Source organism: Thunnus maccoyii, chromosome 20 (assembly GCF_910596095.1).
Source record: "Thunnus maccoyii chromosome 20, fThuMac1.1, whole genome shotgun sequence".
NCBI lineage: Eukaryota > Metazoa > Chordata > Actinopteri > Scombriformes > Scombridae > Thunnus > Thunnus maccoyii.
The window spans coordinates 9,274,367-9,294,171 of record NC_056552.1 but is presented as its reverse complement, the minus strand read 5'-3'; the positions used below and the strand labels follow the sequence as shown (position 1 = coordinate 9,294,171).

Below are 19,805 nucleotides of genomic sequence, written 5' to 3'. Positions count from 1 at the left end.
TCCTTGTGGTTCTTTCTGTATGGAGGCCCAAAGCTTCCAATGTTAAATAAAAAAGACATTATCAAATAAATAAATCACATGAATAACTACAGACAAAATATGGAATATAACCATGAAATGGAGGAATAATCCAATAATATTTAAGACTTTTATGCTTCTAGCATGGCCCAGGGATGGAAATGTTGGTTGGTCGGTTCACCACTTTGGTCAAGACTGAAATATCTCAATTGAATGGATTGTCATAAAATTTGCTGCGTATATTCATGTCCACCTCAGGATAAATTGTAATAACTTTAACATCAAGTCAAATTTTAAATTCGTTCATTACTCTGGTTTAGGATTTTATTTTATTTTGTGTAATTTACTTCCTTCCTCTTTTTAAATGTATTTTAATATTTCAATTGCTTTTTAAATTGTCTGCTCTTTTCTTTTTTAAATCTTTTAAGCACTTCTGACCGAATACCTGCAAAACTAATGAAATTTCAATCAGTTATACTTCGTATTTAGCACTAATTAGCCAGTGTTAACTAAGTTGAAGTGAGTGTTACCATGGCTATTTCATCCCATAAGGCAGAATTCAGAAGGTTTAGTTTTTATTATTATTATTATTATTATTATTATTATTATTATTATTATTATTATTAATAATAATAATAATAATAATAATAATAATAATAATAAAAATTATTTATATGTTTTAAAAAACATATTTTTCCTGGTTACCATTTTATTGCATAATGTAACTCTTCATCATGTCTTTGTTTATCAAGATAAACATGGTGGACCGATGCAGTCATGTGATTGGCTGTTCACTCATTCAGATAAAAACAGCTAATGACATAACTGGCTCTGCCCTGTTTGTCTTGACTAGCAGATAAAGACATTTATGATTTAAGTTGAAATTAAAAAACAGACTTATAAAAAGGATATTTCAAATAAAAGCAGCTGAAATTAAATAAGAAGACTAAGAGTCCACAGCCATGCTTTGAGCTAAATGCTAATGTTAGCATGCTAACATACTGATGTTAAGCAGGTATGTTTCACCATCTTAATTTAGCGTGTGTGCATGCTAACATTGGCTAATTAGCACTAAAACCATCAAATATTGTTGAGATATTTTTAGCCTAGTGTGGTTAAACAGGACCTCAAAACTATTAATGTGATAAAAGCAGGATAAAATAATTTCATAACTTGCATTTTAAAAATGGATTACTTCACAATTTCATTGTTACATTATGTATTTTGTCTTTATTAATTCATATAACTATTTCATAATGTCTTACTGCATATAATTGACTTGTTTTTAAACACTTTGAGCCTCCATACTTTCAGCTGACAGCACTCTGCATCATTTCACCAAAACTAAAACTCCTATCAGCGCCCCGCAGCCCGGCCAGTAAATGACTCACACAAACAGTATTTATTCTTTCAAACGTGGAGTTTTTATTTGATAATACTGAATATTTTGTCCTTCGCCCGGACTTACACAAAGCATCAAACACATGCACAGTCCTCTATTCACACAAGATACTCATTTCTCTACACCTCTCCAAAAAGGATTATTCTCTCTCACTCTCACGTGACTCCAGCGCAAGAGGACCTTCTCGACTTGACACTACAGCTAAAGACATCGTAGACAAAGACAGCGAAAAACACACAAAAATCATGACAGGTATAATAATAACACTGAAAAAATACAAAGTAATGGAAATGGAAAGAGTTTACTTTTAAATTATGCCTCTAATACTCCATCATATATATATTTTTTGTTAATGTAGCTTGAGGTGTATAAAACAGCACTGTAAACTTCGATTGAGTAACTTGCTTTCTAGGACAGCGATAAAGCTTTCATTAATAACTGGAAGGAGCAGGAAAGACAAGTCAAAGCTAACATTAAGCATGTAAAGACCTTATTACTCATGAAATGAACCGTCCGCGAGAATATATTGGCAAATTATGAAACTGCTGTTTGCATTTACAATCAACAGATAATACAAAGACACTGAAATAACATCCCACAAGCTGTTTTTGTTTCTCTTTCACACACAAAATCTGCAAAAAGATCCCTTATATCCACACCTCTCACACACCACTTTTTTGTTGTTTTTCCTTCCGCTGCCTACTTCATCTGTTACGACAAAGATAGCATATATTAAGCTTGCGTTTGTGGATAGATATGGATCACCAAAAGCACTCAAAATAGGCGAAATCTGCACCTGAGGTGGATCTGTCGGTCTGGGGGATAATAACTGTCACATCAGAGTGTTCAGGCTCTTGTCTTTACTGGAACTCATCCTCAAAAAGTGCAAATCTAGTTCTAATGCAGTAAATAATAATTATCAAGTAACAACAAAAGTCTATGCATAGGTACTGTACAGCTACATAGTGGGAATAAGGGAGAGGGGGAAGGAGATCTGAAGAAGAAAGGGAGAATTTCGGACATTTCTGATTAGACTGTGGGGCGGTGAAGACGTGGTGTTTTACCTCACGAGCAGGTTTAAATTTAGAGCGCTCATCTTCACACAGCATAGACTGGTCCAGTGAGGCCTGTGTGATGGTCACAGGCAGCTGTTAAAATCGCTACAAGGAATGAAACCAGAAAAGCTATCAGCCATGCAAGATGAATCATGTTCTTTTTAAAGAAACACTAAGCATGTCGTGGGCGTCACCTACTGTACGTCACCAGCAGCCAAACAGTTCCCAGCAGAGAAGATGAGAGAAGAAGTAACTAAATAGTGTTCAGGGGAGAGAGGGGAGACAATCATTTAAAAAAAGGCAACTTGGAATTTGGCTTTGGAATAAAATGGAGAATGAGGTAATAAAAGTAGAAACACGATGGGTAACGAATGATTGTCCGTAGATCGGGGACTGATTGGTGGAGTCGGAGAGCAGAGCTAATAAAGAGCTTTGCGGGGCAGGAAGTGCTCTGTCTCACCGAGAATTTATATCCTCCTGACGCCAGCCTCAGGAGGAAGTTTCATCATCACTCGACCAGTCTATGTCTCATGATGCATTTTGTTTGTTTTTACACAGATGCTGCGTCTGAGAACAACCTCCGAGCCTTTCCTCTTCAACGTTAAACTTGAAAGTACCCTCATATTGCTTTTCTGACTGACATACTTACAGACAGCAAATTAAAAAGAGAGGCTAAAGATTGTTTTCAGACCAGCAGTTCATTTCAGTCACATTTGCCTTTTTTTTTTGTTTAAAAAAAAAAAAAAAAAAAAAAAAAAAAAAAAAAATCACTTTGCCTGATGTTGCTGTCTTAAATTTCATTGGAATCGTTTACATTTATTTTCGTCAGGCTGTGCAGTGGGCAGTCAAGCGTGCTTGACTTGACTAGGGGTCCTCGGCGTCCATGAACTCCTTCTTGGGCGGTGCGACGCCGCGGTACCAGGAGCAGGAGCCGTCTGCCCTCTTGACGCAGGCGTAGTGGTTGGCCTGGCGTCCGTGCACCTGCTTCTCGATCATCAGGTCCGTCCACAGACACTCCTCGGGAGCGGAGATCTCACAGGGCAGAGAGGGACAGCGCACAATCTGCAGACACACACAAAACAGTCTCCCATTACTGCATGAAGACAGTTATGATATCTCTATTTTATATATATATATATACACACACACACTGTTAAGGCTGCGTATTGTGCAAAATGTTTTGTTTCAGTACAGATACCAAAACTTATTTTAATACCTGAGTTTACCTGAAGAAACCAAAGCTCACAAATGTTTTTTTTTCCTCTTTTGAATCACAATTATTTATATTTTTGATGATTTGAGTTATCACTATTGCACCTTAAAAAAAAAAAAAAAGAAAGTTGTCTGCTGTCCCAGAAGTTTGTCTACATGAAAACACACTCACTCTAAAACTGGCAGTATTATGATTTAAAGGAATAGTCTGACATTTTAAAAAAATACACAAGAGTTTGAGGAGAAAGTCACTCATGTCTGTCTGATGAATATGCAGCTACAGCCAGGCGACAGCTTAGTTTAGCCTAAAGACTGGAAATAAAGGGGGAAACAGCTAGTCTGGCTCTGTCCAAACAAAAATCCACCAACCAGCACCTCTAAATCTCAGTTAAGTTGTAAAGTTGCGGTTTTACACGGTTTGCAGTTTATTACCTCTGAACAGAGGCAGGCTAGCTGTTTTCCTCCTGTTTCCAGTATTTATGCGTAGCTAAGCTAAGCTAACCGGCTGCTGTCTGTGGTTTCATATTTACTGTACAGACAGAAAAGTGGTGTCGATGTTCTTTGTTGTCACTATTCTTTTAAACAATTTCCAACTTTGAGAAGACATATCCAGCGAGCTGCAGGCTGTGTGAGCTTCGATACCAGCCCATCAAAATAAAAACATGTCACGACTCTTCTCCAGTACAGAGTTATTAATGTTTTCAGCTATCTTGCCTTCAGCAGGGTCGTGTTTGAGGTTGTTTCTGGTTTCCTTGTATACTGTAAAATAGATCAAGTGACTTAGATCAAGTGAATAAGTGATCTTCAAGTCATATATTTTTAATAATTTGTGCTTTATACCGAGTAAGTATCGAGGTATCCTCACCGAAACTGTGAAGCTTTAATTTATTTTCGATTAATTTGTTGATATTTTATAGTGTAGTTTATAAAAATGATAGAAACTGATGAAAAATGTCTTTCCCAAGCTCCCAGAGCCACGATAGATCCTTAAAAGCCTTCAGCAAAAATGGAAATCTGAACATCTACATTCCAATGACAAGATCATGTCACTTTACCAACGAACTACATCAGACCTTGAGATGAGATTGTTTGGTCAACAAAGAGATATTCAGTTTACATGATGGAAAACAGAAAAAAAGAAAAAAGAAAAAGAAGGCAAATCCTCTCGTTGCAGAAGCTGAAACCAACGTTGAGCATTTTTTTCTTGATGAATGACTCGATTGTCAAAGTTTATGTCCATTAATTTTCTGTCAACATATTAAAAATCAACTAATCTCTTCTGCACAAACTCATCGCTCTGATGTTTGTTGTTGTATCTGTTGTTGTGGCTCGTGTCTCATCTCATTTAGTCTGTTATGTCTCCAGGAAGGGACGACTAGCTGCTGCATTTTTTTTTTTTTTTCTTCCTTTTTTTTTTTTAGACAGACAAACCTCACACATAAACAGCCATCCTGTGCTTTACCTTGCAGTCACAGCCCATCTGGTAGCGCTGGCTCAGGCTCTTCTTCTGGGTGGTGCTCAAGGAGTCCCAGGGCATGATGTAATCACACAGGGTCACATGCATGCGCCCGCTGCCCTCGCCCTTGCCTGTAAACAAACGAGACAGCAATAAAAAGCTTTGCGACACACGAAACAACATTCAAAAACGTGATCGCTGACGATCGGCAGCTGAGCGCCGGATGCGTCACTATGAAATGTTCTCGCTGTGAAGAACATCAGATAACAGATTCACAGGTTAAATAGATAAAATCTGTTATTTTTCAGGCTGGTGCCTGTAGGGGCAAACACAGACCACCTGTCCTTGTGATAACATAGAGCTTATGTTTCATGCACGAGTGACACCAGTCAAAACAAGGCGATATTTCAAGTAGGGTTTGCATATCTGCTGAGGCTGCGTCCTCCTCACTTCACCACTATCTGTCTGCGGAGCAACTCTCAACATGTTGAAGTCTTCACATTATGTCCTCCCAGACAGGACTGACTCATGTTTCACTGTAACTCTTCCAAATGTTAACCCTTCAAACTGAAGAAAAAAGGATGAATCATTTTAAAAAGATGCCCCGGGCTGCAGAAAGTTTAACTGTCTTTCCCAGCTGCTTGAGTCTGAGAGAGAGAGGAAACGCTGGCTTCAGCAGTTCCTCTTCTTACAACTCTATGTAATTAGGGCAGAGTGTTTGCGGGTGCATCTCTGTCTGCGATGGGGAAACCAGAGCATGCATGACATCATGATCCTCTCTGTCTCCTCTGCTCGCTGTCTCAATCTGCTGCTGACTGACTGACTGACTGACTGCGCCGCTTTCAGTCACAATATAACCCAGATTTTGTACGCAAACACGACTGCTGGCTTAGAAATATGACAATAAAAAGGTTTACTGGACTGTCCACGTCAAACGGAAATTGGACAGAGAATCAGGCTTGAAGATATTTGAGGATGACGGAATAACACGTGAGAAGGACAGGTACATAACAAGATATTTTGTGACTCCAAAAACAACAAAAAAAAAGACAAAAAACATGATATGTCTGCACGCAAACCCTCCAACAAAAGATGCCAGGACTATAATGATGTCAAAGAAATACACTGTCCTGAAAAACTGACTTTTATCTTTAGACTACATTATGAAACGTACCTGAGATACTAGAAAAAACTGAGTATACTAAATAAATGCCTATAAAAGATGTGACTCATCATGTTCCTGTTACAAGCATTGTATTTCCAATGTCATTATGCTTGAAAATGTCAATAAAAATAAACATTTCAAATGAAATTTATTGACATAAATGTGAATAAAAAGGTCACTTTGACATACATTTAGATATATTTAATTCAGATACCTGGATAACAATGTCACCCTGCTCCCTTCAGGGTTTGCTATAAATGTTTTTTTTGCTTCACGTTCATCTCGGCTCAAGCAAGAAGAACCAGATATAAAATATGAACGTTTACAACTCTCAGGAGCACAAGTTGTACCAAGACAGACGAGGTCACTCCCAGTCTCCGCAGGGTTTAGTCAGCAGCGTATCATTACCCGTAATAACATAAACAGTTACTGCTCAAACACACACACACACACACATAAAAAAAAAATAAAAAAAAAATGTCCTTCTAGTCTGTATCCGTCCTGATGCTGCCCGTCTGCACCGGCTGTTTACACCTGCGAGTCAATATCTGATTATACGTCTGTGAATTCCTGTCGTTTTCCTATCTGTCTGAGTAACTGTCTGTCTTTTCATTCTTTCCATTTTTGTTTTTATATTCGATCTTAGTTTTTTTTTCCCCCTGCAATAACTGAAATCACAGACAGCAGCAGTATTTATAGGACTACACTGAGTTATTTTTAACGAGTCAGCTAACGTGATCAGCCAGAACAAGACTTTTTAGCTTTCCAGTGTCTTATTAGTCAATGTGTCCACATCGGTTGCTAAAGAGGAAAAAAATGACTGTAGCGATTGTATCATCAGTCTGTGTAAATGTTATAAAAGTGAAGGATTTCCCCTCACAACACTCCTGATTAGTTACTTTTTATCTTTACAGCTGCTGTAAAGCACCATTTTCTCTCTTAATATCACAACTGCGATGATTATTTTCATTCTTTATTAATTCAGTGAGGATTTTGGAGGCATTTTTTTTGATAGCACGGTAGAGAGACAGTAAGGATGGGAAGTTGCAGTTACGTAACCTGTGTCAGTCACCAGATTACAGAGACATCTTGTCTATTGAGTGTTGTTGTTGATCAATCACTTCCTCATTTGGGATACGAAATGTCAAAAAATTGCCCAACAGAACTTACCACACTCCTGAGTAACATATTAAAATGTGTTTTTATGACAAATTATGATTAATTATTCACTTACTCATAATTCACAAAGAACAGTAAAGCAGCAAATCCTCATGTATAAACAACAAACAATCAATTATTTGGTATTTCTACTTGATAAATTACCTAAATTATTACTTGACTGTTAAAATTTTATGCTGATTTTGCAATTAAGTAACTGACTAAACAGTAAACACAGTGTATGCTTAAAGGAACAGTTTAACATTTGATGAGATATGTTTATTCACTTTTGTTGCTAAGAATTAGATGAGAAGATCAATAACACATCAAGTATGGAGCCACTGTTAGCTCTGTTAGCTTAGCTTTGCATAAAGACTGGAAATAGAGGGAAACAGCTAGCCTGGCTGCCAACCAGCACCTCTAAAGCTCACTAATTCACTAATTCTAACTAAGTTTGATCCGTATAAAAACCAAAGCACACAAAAAAAAGGAGAAGTTGTGGTTTTATAGAGGGGTTATGTGCCAGACTATGAGATCACCAAGAAACCACTGGAGACTCCAGGAAAAAAAAAAAAAACAGTTCAAGTAAACAAACCCCTGTAAAGAATACAACGTGTCATTTTTACATTTCTGTTAGTGTACAGATTAAACAAACAAGATAAAGTGTCTTAACTAGTGAGTGTTTATACTTCCAGTGTTTATGCTGAGCTAACCGATATGTGAGTGGTATCTCTTGTATCTTCCCATCAAACCCTTGCCAAGAAAGGAAACAGATGAGGTGACCAATAGGACAAGAGAAACGTTGTGAACTGCTTTAATTGCAGACGAGAATAAATAAAACCTCATAAGAAAACACACACCTGAGATCAGGTACTCCTTCTTGCCGCTGGCATCCAGGGTAACGCCACAGACAGCGGACACAGGAGCGGTGAAGACAGCCTCGATGTCCTGGTTAGGCCCCTTGAACATCTGGAACAAAAAGCACAGCGAGAGGGTCAAAGGTCATCAAAACAGCTCTCACTAAAAACACTGTAGTGACGCATCTTGTGAATATCCTACCAGCGTCTTCTCACCTTGATCTGTTTGATCTCATACTGGATCCTCTTGATGGGGTTCCCATAGATATCGTTCCCAGAATCCACCTCTCTCTCTCCCACCACCTTTGCTCGAATCACTGTTACAGAAGCAGAGCAGCGTGTGTCAGAGGTCATGTGACCTTACACTCAAAAACACAGAAAGTCTCACACACAGTAGAGGAGATGAAGAAATAAAACCATGTGAAATGAAAAAGGATAAAGAAAAAAAAGGGCTGTTTAAGCAACTACAGCACATTTTAAGAGGCTTTTCCTTGAGAAAAACTGGTCGACTGTTTTTCTAGAAGTAAAAAAAAAACTGACAAACTGAAATTATAAACACACAAACCAACTAACACATGTGTTAGAGCTTCGAGCAGGGCTGGGCGCTACGGATAAAAGGAACGACATGGTCAACAATATTTTTTCTGGTACTAGTGATTCAAGTGTTAGTTTTTAACCGCAGTCAGCTTGAGATCATTAATAGAAAACAAAAGACTTCAGCAAAATGACAACGAGATCATGGTCACAATGTTCCTGATTCCACTGAAAGCTGATAAACAATAATATTGAATCATCAGGCTCAGCTTCTTCTTCTTCTTCTTCTTCTTATTTACCACATCCCGGGCTAAGAAGAGGGCAGATTGGACCACATCAGGAACAACATCCACAGCTGTCTGAAGTCTCGTGTGCACAAACCACATCAAGAAAATGAAGAAAACGAGCCACAGCCGCCGAGCTTCAGCTTCTAAAGCAGCCCAGTCAATGAAAAACACAACTGCGGCGTTTCATTGGTCCAATACGACTTCAGAAACAGACACATGAACCGACTTGGCCCGCAGCACGAAGCTTCCTGCTTCCAAACATGAAACAAGGAAACCATCAAAGAATCAGATTTAGAGAATAAGAATACAATGTGAAAGCCAATACGGGGAGAAAGACTTAGCCAGAGGCATATTTCTCTCTCTCTCTCTCTCTCTCTGTGTGTGTGTGTGTGTGTGTGTGTGTGTTTTAATGGCCTGACTGACTACATCAAGCTTCAGCTATGCTTTGGGCATTTATTCAGAATGGAAAATATGAGCAATAGAGAAAAAAAAAAAAAAAGAAACAAAAAAAAAAAAAAAACATAAAATAAGCAGGAACAGAGGACACGTACACATAGATAAACACACACACACTCTCACACACACACACACACACACACACACACACAGAGAGTTGTCTGCCGTTGCTCTTACACCCTTGGGTTCAGTTTATGGCTTGGAGCAGACACAAATATGGGGTTCATGGCTCCCAGAGTTAATAACGTCTCTGCTTCTCCCTCGCTACTTCCTTTTCCCCCTTTTCATTCTTCCCCCTGGTCCAGACACACATGCTTTTCTGCACATGTAGCTCACAGGGCTGCAACTGATTACTTTCATTATTTATTTGTATTCTTTCTTTCTTTTTTTTTTTTTAACAAATCAATAATCATTTAGTCTATAAAATTTCAGAAAATAGTGAAAAAGCTCACACAAAGTCCAAAACCCCAAAATATTCTATTTATAAAATTTTATAAAAAAAAAAAAAAGAGAGAAGCAACAAATCCTCACAATTGAGAAACTGGAAGCAGCAAATGTTAATAATTTTGCTTGATAAATGGCGATTATGCAACAATTAGTCAATTAATTGATGGGCAGAAAATTAATCAGCAACTATTTTGATAATAGATTAATCATTGTAGTCGTTTATCAAGAAAAAAATGCCAAAAATTTGCTGGTTGCAGCTTCTCAAATGTGAGAATTTGAACCTTTCCTGCGTCATATGTGATGGGAAACTAAATTTCTTTGGATTTTTGATCAATGATCAGAACACAAGACAGTCGAAGATGTCCCCAACTGGGCATTTCTCATAGTTTCCTGATATTTTATAGACCAAACAATTAATTGGTAATGAAAATAATCGTTATTTGCAGCCATAATTATTTCAGCACTGATCAATAGTGGAGCAGATTCTGATGGTTGATGGAGAAGAGGTGGTAATCCATAATCCATAATCATCCTGGCATGTCACCATGTCAACAAGGACGACAGCTTAAACAATATCCACACTCATTAAATATATGATGTGTGAAATAGCACCTTTGATCTTTTTTAGCCTGAGAGTTACAGCGTTATTTCATATAAAAGGTAAATTCAGTTCACACAGAGTTGATTAGTTGATTGACAGAAAGTTAATCGGTAATTTTGATAATTGAATAATTAAATTAAGCAAGTTTGGTAACAAGTCTTCCATATCAACTTAAAGATGATAATATGTTTTAAAGTGTTGTGTTTGCAGCGAGCTGGTAACTCCCAGTGCGAAGTGCCTTAAACCTGCATTTTCTCTAATGACCATCAGGGGGCGACTTCACTGAAGTCTACAAAAAAAATGACCTGATTTATTACCGCAGTAAACACTTTCCTGATGACTTCATGTTCTCAATCACTAGTATCAAGTCTTTAAGACAGCATGATGTTCATTTTGCAAATTATGGTCCCATTTAGAGTAAAATAGACGATAAAGCAGGGTATGCTTTAGAGCGTGGCTACGTCGTGATTGACAAGTTGCTACCACGGCGCTGCAGTTGGATCTTGGGGAGCTCTTCCAAAGCTCCAAAAAGCCAAGGTGGCGACGGTCAAAATGTCAAACTCGAGGCTTCAAAATGGGAATCTACAAACCAGTGGGTGACGTCACGGTAGTTTGCAGCTTGTTGTGCTGCCCCCAAGTGGTCGAAAACAATCCAATGATGCGAGTTTAAGTGAAAGTTTAAGTTGTAAACATAATGTTTAAGAAATGAACCCAAACTGACATTCAAACAGATTACATTTTTTTTTCTTTTTTGGTTGCTACCTACTCACTGATAAAAGAGGAAGAGGAGATTAAAACTTTGATGAGAGATTTGTTGACTCAGATGAACAAATCAGGTATTTTAACAACTTGGAACTGGAGTTATTTCACTTATTTTCTGATCTCTACATGAAGCTTTTTCCTGTTGTACTGATAAATGTGATTTTAAATGGTGGTTTGTTTAATCGTTGCTCAAGTTGTGTGGACCACAGAAGGACTAGCGACCTCTTTGTGGAAGCTAATTGGGATCCAAATAAACAATAAAAGACACAAAATGGAAGCGGCTCACAGAGCTAAATAAATGTCTAGTCATTCATCAGTGCTTCAGAGAAACCAATCCTTCCTCTCAAGAAAACTTTTGCATTTTAGTTCCACTCTGATGCTTATGCAAATACGCAGAAGCAGCCAGAATACACACATAAACACACACACGCAGCAGTATACCTGGCTGGCGCTCTCTCCTGCATTCCTTTCAGTTTTTCCGCTCTCGTTTCCTGACCTCATTCTGAGCCACAAACTAATGAGCAAAGAATCAGCAGCAGGGCACAATACTGAGGGGAAATTACTCTGTTATTCACAACAGATTGCTATTATGGAGGCTTATCTGTCCACCTCGATGTTGCAGACATGTTTACTTCTCAGTTTCACCCAGCAATAAAGCTGAAGTGGTTGATCCTGTGCAGTCTAAACAGCGCGTTGCGGAGGCAGCAGACTACACAGCGTGAAGCTAAAACAGCACGACTACCGGGGAGGCCTGCAGGAGTTACACCACAGATTGATCCCAACGTCGTCTGATCACCCGCAGTCAATCAGCAGCCATGAGCCCCCTTCGTAAACCACTAGCTGACCCACATTCAGCCTGTTCCCCTACCCTCCCCGACCAGGATGAAGCTTAATGACATGTAAAACGCCTATCAGACGCACTACGCAATGTTTTCCATGCAAACTCCATATGAACACACACACCACATCCCAAGAAGTGCCCCCCTCCCCCCTCCTCATTCAATCCACCGCATGACTATCCATTTCTTTTTTCATACTCCACCAAATCATCCCCGACTTTCCCCCATGTGGTTTCAGCTCCAGACGTATGTGGGCCTTCTGTTTAACCTGTCATTTGAACGGAGATGAGACGCCCTCTTGACCTCTGACAACATCTGTATGAAGACCTGAAGAAGAAAGCTCTGGTTTTCTCTGTTAGGTCTTCATGAAACAAATCCTACAGAAGAGACGATCAATAAACTTTCATCGGAGATACAGAGAGAGCAACTGAGGGGATAAAAAGCTCAAATATTAGAGCCTGAACAATGTAACAGGACAAAACTGTGGACTAGAGCTCCAACAAGTAGCCGATTAGAGTAAATTAATCAGCAACTATTTTAGTCATTTTAAAGCAAAAATGCTAAACATAAGCTAGTTTTAGCTTCTCAAATGTGATTAATAAATGATTTTCTTTGTCATACAGCTGATTATCTTTAGGTTGGTAAAAATCAAGACATATGAAGATGTCAACTTTGACTCTGGGAATTTATAACAGACATTTTATAGACAAGACAATCGATTAACTGAGAAAATAAACAGTCAGATTAATCAATAATGAAAATAATTGTTAGCTGCAGCCCTATTGTGGAGCAATAAGCAATAGATTCACTGGTTTTAAGATGTATATACACAAAGTATATGAGTACACAGTGTATTCTTTACTCAAGTGTAATATATTGTTATATTTGTGTTTTTATATCTATTGTTTATAGTATTATAGGGCTGCAAGTTGATTCATTTGATAATTATTTTGATTTATTGATTAATTGTTTGGTCACAATGTCTTCAAATACATCGTTCTGTCCGAGCAACAGTCGAAATATTCAGTTTACAATTATACAAAGCAGAGAAGCAAATCATTATATTTGTATTTATATACATGATCATTATTAATTGGTTATCAAAACTGTTGTAGATAACGTTTGTGTCTATCAAATAATCATTTTAGCACTTTAACCTTTAAAGCAGCATTATTGGTTTTTTGGCCACTTGGGGGCAGCGAAACAAGCTGTAAACACAACGTTGTGGCAAACAGTAGTTTACTGTATGAACATCCAGCTGCCACAAAGCAACATTAACATTTATTTGTGTTTATATTGTGTTTCTTGCCAACTGACAAATGCAAGTCCAATATTCACTTTCCTTTGTCTGTCTGAGAGTGAACCAAAACAACAAAGTTGTAAAAAACCAAAACAACAAGCTGAAAGAGGCTAAAAAGCTCCACAGAGCCGAGATGATAAACTGTCTGTGGTTTGAAATAGCCACCTTATATATTACACGAAAACTTATTTTAAAAATGTGAAAATATGAATTAGTGCAGCTTTAATTTCTAGTGAAGTTTGTCTGTTATTTTCACTGTTGATGATTAAGTTTATTGTTCAAGTGTAAAATATTTTCCTCAGTACAGATCTTTGACATCTCTATCGATGATATTTGAGATAAATATTTATGTAAAACACAATTAAAACACAAATAATGGCAGATATAAAAGTTATTGATGATCAGAATCAGCCTAAGAAAATGAGAATCCATTGGTTTCTTTCAAATATCCTCTGAGACTGTCATATTGTTTGAAGAGGTTTTGAATCATAGACTTTCTCACGCAGTCACTCACACATGCACATTTCATGAAGAGAAAAAAAAAAAACTTGTTTATATTCCCATAAATGGAAACACATTGATTCAGTGTGCATGTGTTATTACATGTCCACTGCTTTGTTTTGTGCAGACAGCTGGGTGACTCCACACCACCCAGCCTCCGGACAGTCTGACTGGGCCGGGCTGCCGGGGAAGTTCCCCTTTGTGGGCAACAGATTTATATGAAAAGAGGATGTTTGCTTCATATGTTTACGTGAGTGTGTGTGTGTAACATTATGCGGTGGGTGCGTGACACTGCTTGCTTTTTATGGCTTGTGGTCTGACCAGGAGCATCACTTAGCATGAAAAATAGAAGGTAACACACACACACACTACTGATTCCAGTATTTACAGTGTGTGTGAACACGCAACTGGGAAACCATTTTTAAAAAAAACCCCCAAATGTCACATAATTTTTGACAACGCCGCTTTTGTTGTTGCCTACACGCACATTCTCCCCAAACAGACAATCGAGTCTATTCATATTCTCTGTTTGTCAACATTGCTCCTTCTTCCTCTACATGGTCCTTTCTTCATTTCTGCAGGATCATATCTCAGTGTTTCTTCCAGCAGGTGGGGTCACTGGGAGTTTTCAGATCCACCAAAGTTGCAGTTTCATCCTCATGAAATCATTGCTGGACAATGACATCAGCCATTGTTGCTGTTCAGCAGTGCGTGCCGCCTTTCACATCCATCCATCTGCACTAATTAATATTTCTATATTAACGCTGGATCAAATGAAAATGTCTAATATGAAAAGGTGTCTCTCTTAGTGACTCAGCATTCCCCTCGACTCTACGGAGCTTTTTAGCATCTTTCAGCTCATTGTTTTGGTTTTGGTTCAGTGTCGTTACTAGATACAACAGGCTGCTGATAAACCTGCTGTAGACAACCTCCGTTGAGGTTTATCTTTCTGTAAAATTTTAAAGCAGCTCTAATCAATACATTCGTTAACTGTGGATCAAATGACAACGTGTGATTTCCAAAGGGTCACTTGTAATGGTGGACCCACAGCCTCTGCAGTTCCTCTCGAGCTCTATGGGGGCATTTTAGCGTCTTTCAGCTCATTGTTTTGGTTCCCTCTCACAGACAGACAGTTAGCGACTAGCTGCTGAAGATAGTGGCGCATTTAGACATTGGTCATTGTTACCGTTTAGCGGTCTGCGCAGCCTTAACATCCCAGTGAAATGAGAAATACATTTTCCCAGTTTTAATCCAGTGTCTCTGTGTTAATTATTTATTCATCTCTTTTCTCTTCCTGTAAAACAGTTTCAAATGTTTGATGAGTCATCCTGCACTCAGAGGCATTTACTAAAGTTCATCCAATAAAATGTGACTTTGGGCAGGTAGCTTACCACACTGATCTTATAAAACCACACTTCACTGTTTGTGGGTCGTAGTAGCTAACAGAGCAATATGGAGACAGACAGGAAGAGATGTGTGTTTGGATATCAGTGGGTAAAAACAATGTGGCTCTTGAGGTCTAATTCATTCATCTCCTTCTTGTCCTCCCCCTGATTTAACAACAGGTGAGGAGGTGTGCGTGTGGAGTAGCTCGGTATCGCACTTAACGGTAAGCCCCGCCCACTTTTCAACGATCCAATCAAATGCGAAGGATTCGATTTAAACCCCTCTTGTAACTGTACACTGCTCAAATATTCTGTTTCTCTGGAAAATATGTCACAGTACAGAAGACAAAGACACTGATGTACATTTCACTGGAACTTTAAACTCAGACGACAGGAGATGTGGGCTGATTTATCCCCGACAATCGGAGGAGAAATCTGGTCTGGGATCTTGTTCAGCCCAGATTTTCTGGTAATGTGAGGGATATACAGATCCAATCTTAAACCTCCAGAACTGCTCGCAGACTCATCGACGCCGCCCCGATAATTTCAAACATCAAAAATCTGGATGTTTACATCACTACTTTCTGAGCAAGACCACAACAGCCAATGAGAGAGAGCTGACGGCGTTGCCAAGCAACAGTAAACATTCTAGCCCTTGAGGCTAATGTTAGCTAGCATACTACTGTCGACAGATATTATAACTAACAGTTAAAATCTCACCTCCAGCTCTCACTGAAGAACAGAAAACCTGTGTTAACCGCATCTCTTCAACCATTTTTTCATCCAGACTTGTTTAATCTTCTACTTTTGTTTTTTTTCTCACTGCAAATTATTTTGTTTACATCTACTTCCCCATGAGATCACATGAGGTGGTGCAACTGCTCCCTCTGGCACGATAATCTTTGATAATATCCTGTCGTGTGTGTGTAGTAGTGCCCCATTATGTTCAAATCTTGTAGTGTGTGCATGTTTGAGATTAAAGAGAAGAACATCTGTGAAGTTTCTCCTTGTGTGTGTGATGCAACCAGATTTCAAAATCGGTTAAGATTTTAAAACTCCTGTAGTCGGAGCCCGGCTTAAAACATCCTCCTCCCTCTGTGAGAAAAAAAAAAAGAAGAAGAAGAAGCTATATTGACTCATAGACCCTTTAAAAACAACATGAGCACACCAAACACAAACACACGAATCCTGAAACACATCCTGTCTCCGCCAGCTCAGCAAGAAACTGAGTCACACTTGAAAATAGAGCTGTCATTTTGCAATATCATATTACACAGTTATCTTATCAACACACACACACACACGCATCTGTGCATCTGCAGGGAAATATGGGACAAAAAAAAAGAAGGAAGAAAAGACGCTTTGGAGCCAAAGTAGTGTGGTCTTAAAAGTTTCTCATTCTCATGGATACCATGCATATTTTCACTTGGATTGTGAATTTTATTGCTTTTCTCCCGGAAAACACACCCTCAACTGACAGCCAGATGTCTTGTGTGTGTGTGTGTGTGTGTGTGTGTGTGTGTGTGAGAGAGAGTTCACCAATGCATGGCAGCCTTTCTGAAAGTGCGTGTGTCCCTGCGTTACACCGGGAGCAAAGTTGGGAAAACCCCAGCAGCATTCCTGCAATTCCTCCCAGCACCACCCCTCGCAGGAAGAAACAGGGCAGGAATGGAAATAAAAATATGAGGAAAGCTCGCGGTGCGACATATTCTGTGGTTGAGATTCAATCCCCCCCTAAAAAATTTCTCTTTCACAGACCAACCGCTCCGCTCTCTCCATCCCTTGTCCTCCTCTCTGCTCTTTCCCTCCTTGTCTCTTTTCCTCTCTTGTGCCACGTTGCCCTGCAGAGCCAGGCAACGCTCCTTCTTCGTCCTGGAGCTGCTGAATGCCGAGGGTGAAGCCTGGTAAACACAAGTCAAGCTCTGAGCTCCGGAGCTGAGACATTTATGTACAACGATGGTCCCGCTGTGCTTCCTGTATCTCCCGGCTGACTCACACAAACATAAAGCATTTATACACCCTGAGATACAAGAATATGTTATTGTGGATTTTTAGAGGGCAACGTAGAGATATAACAATAACATTAGAGGAAAGTTCAATAACAACTCATGAATGAGAGCCACAAATGCACTTTTAACTCCTTAAAGTGATGCTAGATTGCATTTTAAGGTGGACTTTGCTTCAAAATAAGCTTTGTGTTTGTGTTTGGGGGTGTGTGTGTCCCTTCAAGGCATGCCACCATGACACCTAAACAACATATTATCTATTTCTTCTCTTCAAATATGGCTACTTGTGCATTTTAGAGAGCTATCCTTGTCAACACGGCACGATAAAATATGATAATGGGATCTGCATGTGTCTGCAAGAGTGCAGTCTGCATGCAGCGCACAAACTGTCTGGGCCATGGCCTTGAGGAGCAACACCCTCCACCTCCAGCCTTTCCAGCGGTTTCCAGCAGCCTCTCTCAGCCCATTCAACACGCACCGGAGGCGGACTGAGCGGCTGCAAAGAGGCCGCTGTAGCTACCGTGCAGGAGCCTGGTGCAACATGGGCCACGTAAACAACAACATCAACAACAACAACAACAACAACAACAAGTCTCCAGTGCTGTACTCACCTATATCGGCGTTGCAGAACGCCTGTTGCGGATGTACCGGAGCGCAGCTGCAAGCTTCCGCGAGCTCCTCCGCCCGCCACAGGACCAGCAGCGCGAGCGTGCAAAGGATGCCGTTAACGGTAAACGGCATTTTTATCAACACTGATGCGACGTTTCCCACCCTCTTCGTGGCTTGTGTTTTGTCTGCGCAGATGCGTCGCAGTGTGGTTCCAGCGACCCTCCGCTTGTTTTTCTGTCTCTTTTTTTTGTTTGTTTTTTCTTTAACCGACAGAAACCGGGCGACGTCAACAACACCGGACGGTCCGCTCAGTCAGCTCCGGGATAAAAAGGTGAGGTTACACGGTATGCTCGGTGGTCTTCTTGCCGGTGTCTGCAGCTGTCTGTCTTTCGGGAGTGTTTTCGTTTCTGGGATCAAGGCGGTTTTATAAAGCTGCCAGGCCGACTCCTCCCCCCGGTGGTGACGGTCAAACCGGCAGGGGGCGCTCGGTCCTCCGCCTGGAACAACCGGAGCTGCTGCTGCTGTTTACAGTGGTGGAAGAAGTACTCAGATACTTTACTTAAGTAGAAATACCGATGCAGTAATGTACAAATACTCCATTGCAAGTGAAAGTCCTGCATGAAAAATACTACTACAGTAAAAGTACATAAGTATTATCAGCTAAATGTAGTTAAAGTATTGCAGTAAAAGTAGTGGTTTGGTTCCTCTGACTGATATATTATTATTTATGACATCATTAGATTATTAATAGTGAAGCATCAGTGTTAGAGCAGCATGTTACTGTTGTAGCTGCTGGAGGTGGAGCTAGTTTCAACTACTTTAGATACAGTTAGCTAGTTTAGTCCAGTGATTACCAACCTAGGGGTCAGGGCCCCTCCAAAAGGTCACCAGATAAATCTGAGGGGTCGTGAGATGATTAATGGGAGAGAAACGAAGAAAAAACAAAGTTCTGATACACAAATCTGTTTTCAATTTTTGGACTGTTTCTCTAATCTTTGATTTTTGGTGAAATATTGGATCATTTGAACATTTATTGAAATGAAACCATGTGAGAAGTTTAGAGGGAAAAATCACTATTTGGTGCAGCTGTTAACAACTCATAAACATCTGAAATGTGACCCCGACTACACACTGCTTTTTGTAAGATGTAAAAAGCCAAAAAAGGTTGGAAACCACTGGTTTCATCTTTAACAATGTGTTGTATTTTAAAAGCTTGTTATATTATCCATTGTGTCAAATCTTCATCTGAAAAGTGTAGAAAGTACAATATTTCCCTCTGAAATGTAGTGGAGTGGAAGTATAAAGTATCATCACATGGAAATATTTAAGTAAAGTATTATATTTATTTCGCACTTTTAGCTATAAGAAAACACTTAAAATATCTTAGTATCTACCTGTGACACTCACTGGCTAAACAAAATCTCATGATCAAGTAACATTTCTTTTGACCAAATTTGTAAAAACATTTAATATAAAAAAAGACTTTGGTTCCTACACATAGAATTGATTTCCAACAGAGCTGTGTAATGTTACAACTTTATTAAAAAATTCAATTATTACAAAATGCATAGTAAAATTTAAAAAAATCTGGGTTTGGTTTCAGAAAAACTTCATCTATGTGTCTGATATTTGACTAATAATATAATTTAATTTATATAGTAAATGTTTTTGTCTTCAGATTTGTTAAAATTATGAAAAGCAAACAGCCTGTTAGAGTTACAGAGAAGTCATTACACATTTTACAATAGTAAATCC

At 39.1% G+C, this 19,805-nt stretch overlaps 1 protein-coding gene across 1 annotated transcript; it reads right to left on the bottom strand.

The window, feature by feature from the left end:
- Positions 1 to 3,210: 3,210 nt before the first annotated feature.
- timp2a (TIMP metallopeptidase inhibitor 2a) lies at positions 3,211 to 18,470 on the bottom strand. Its single transcript, XM_042396468.1, has 5 exons — positions 18,053 to 18,470; positions 8,540 to 8,640; positions 8,327 to 8,435; positions 5,150 to 5,274; positions 3,211 to 3,537 (listed from the first exon to the last, which is right to left on the bottom strand). The coding sequence occupies exons 1-5, from the start codon at positions 18,180 to 18,182 to the stop codon at positions 3,340 to 3,342; spliced, it is 663 nt and encodes a 220-aa protein (XP_042252402.1). The 5' UTR covers positions 18,183 to 18,470; the 3' UTR covers positions 3,211 to 3,339.
- Positions 18,471 to 19,805: the final 1,335 nt, after the last annotated feature.

Excerpts from the sequence above, each read along its gene's own strand:
- timp2a (XM_042396468.1), bottom strand. The coding sequence starts at position 18,182 with ATGCCGTTTACCGTTAACGGCATCCTTTGCACGCTCGCGCTGCTGGTC. Across the intron at positions 8,641-18,052 it reads GTTCTGCAACGCCGATATAG|TGATTCGAGCAAAGGTGGTG; the intron begins GTGAGTACAGCA and ends CTTCTGTAACAG. Across the intron at positions 8,436-8,539 it reads ATGAGATCAAACAGATCAAG|ATGTTCAAGGGGCCTAACCA; the intron begins GTGAGAAGACGC and ends TTTTTGTTCCAG.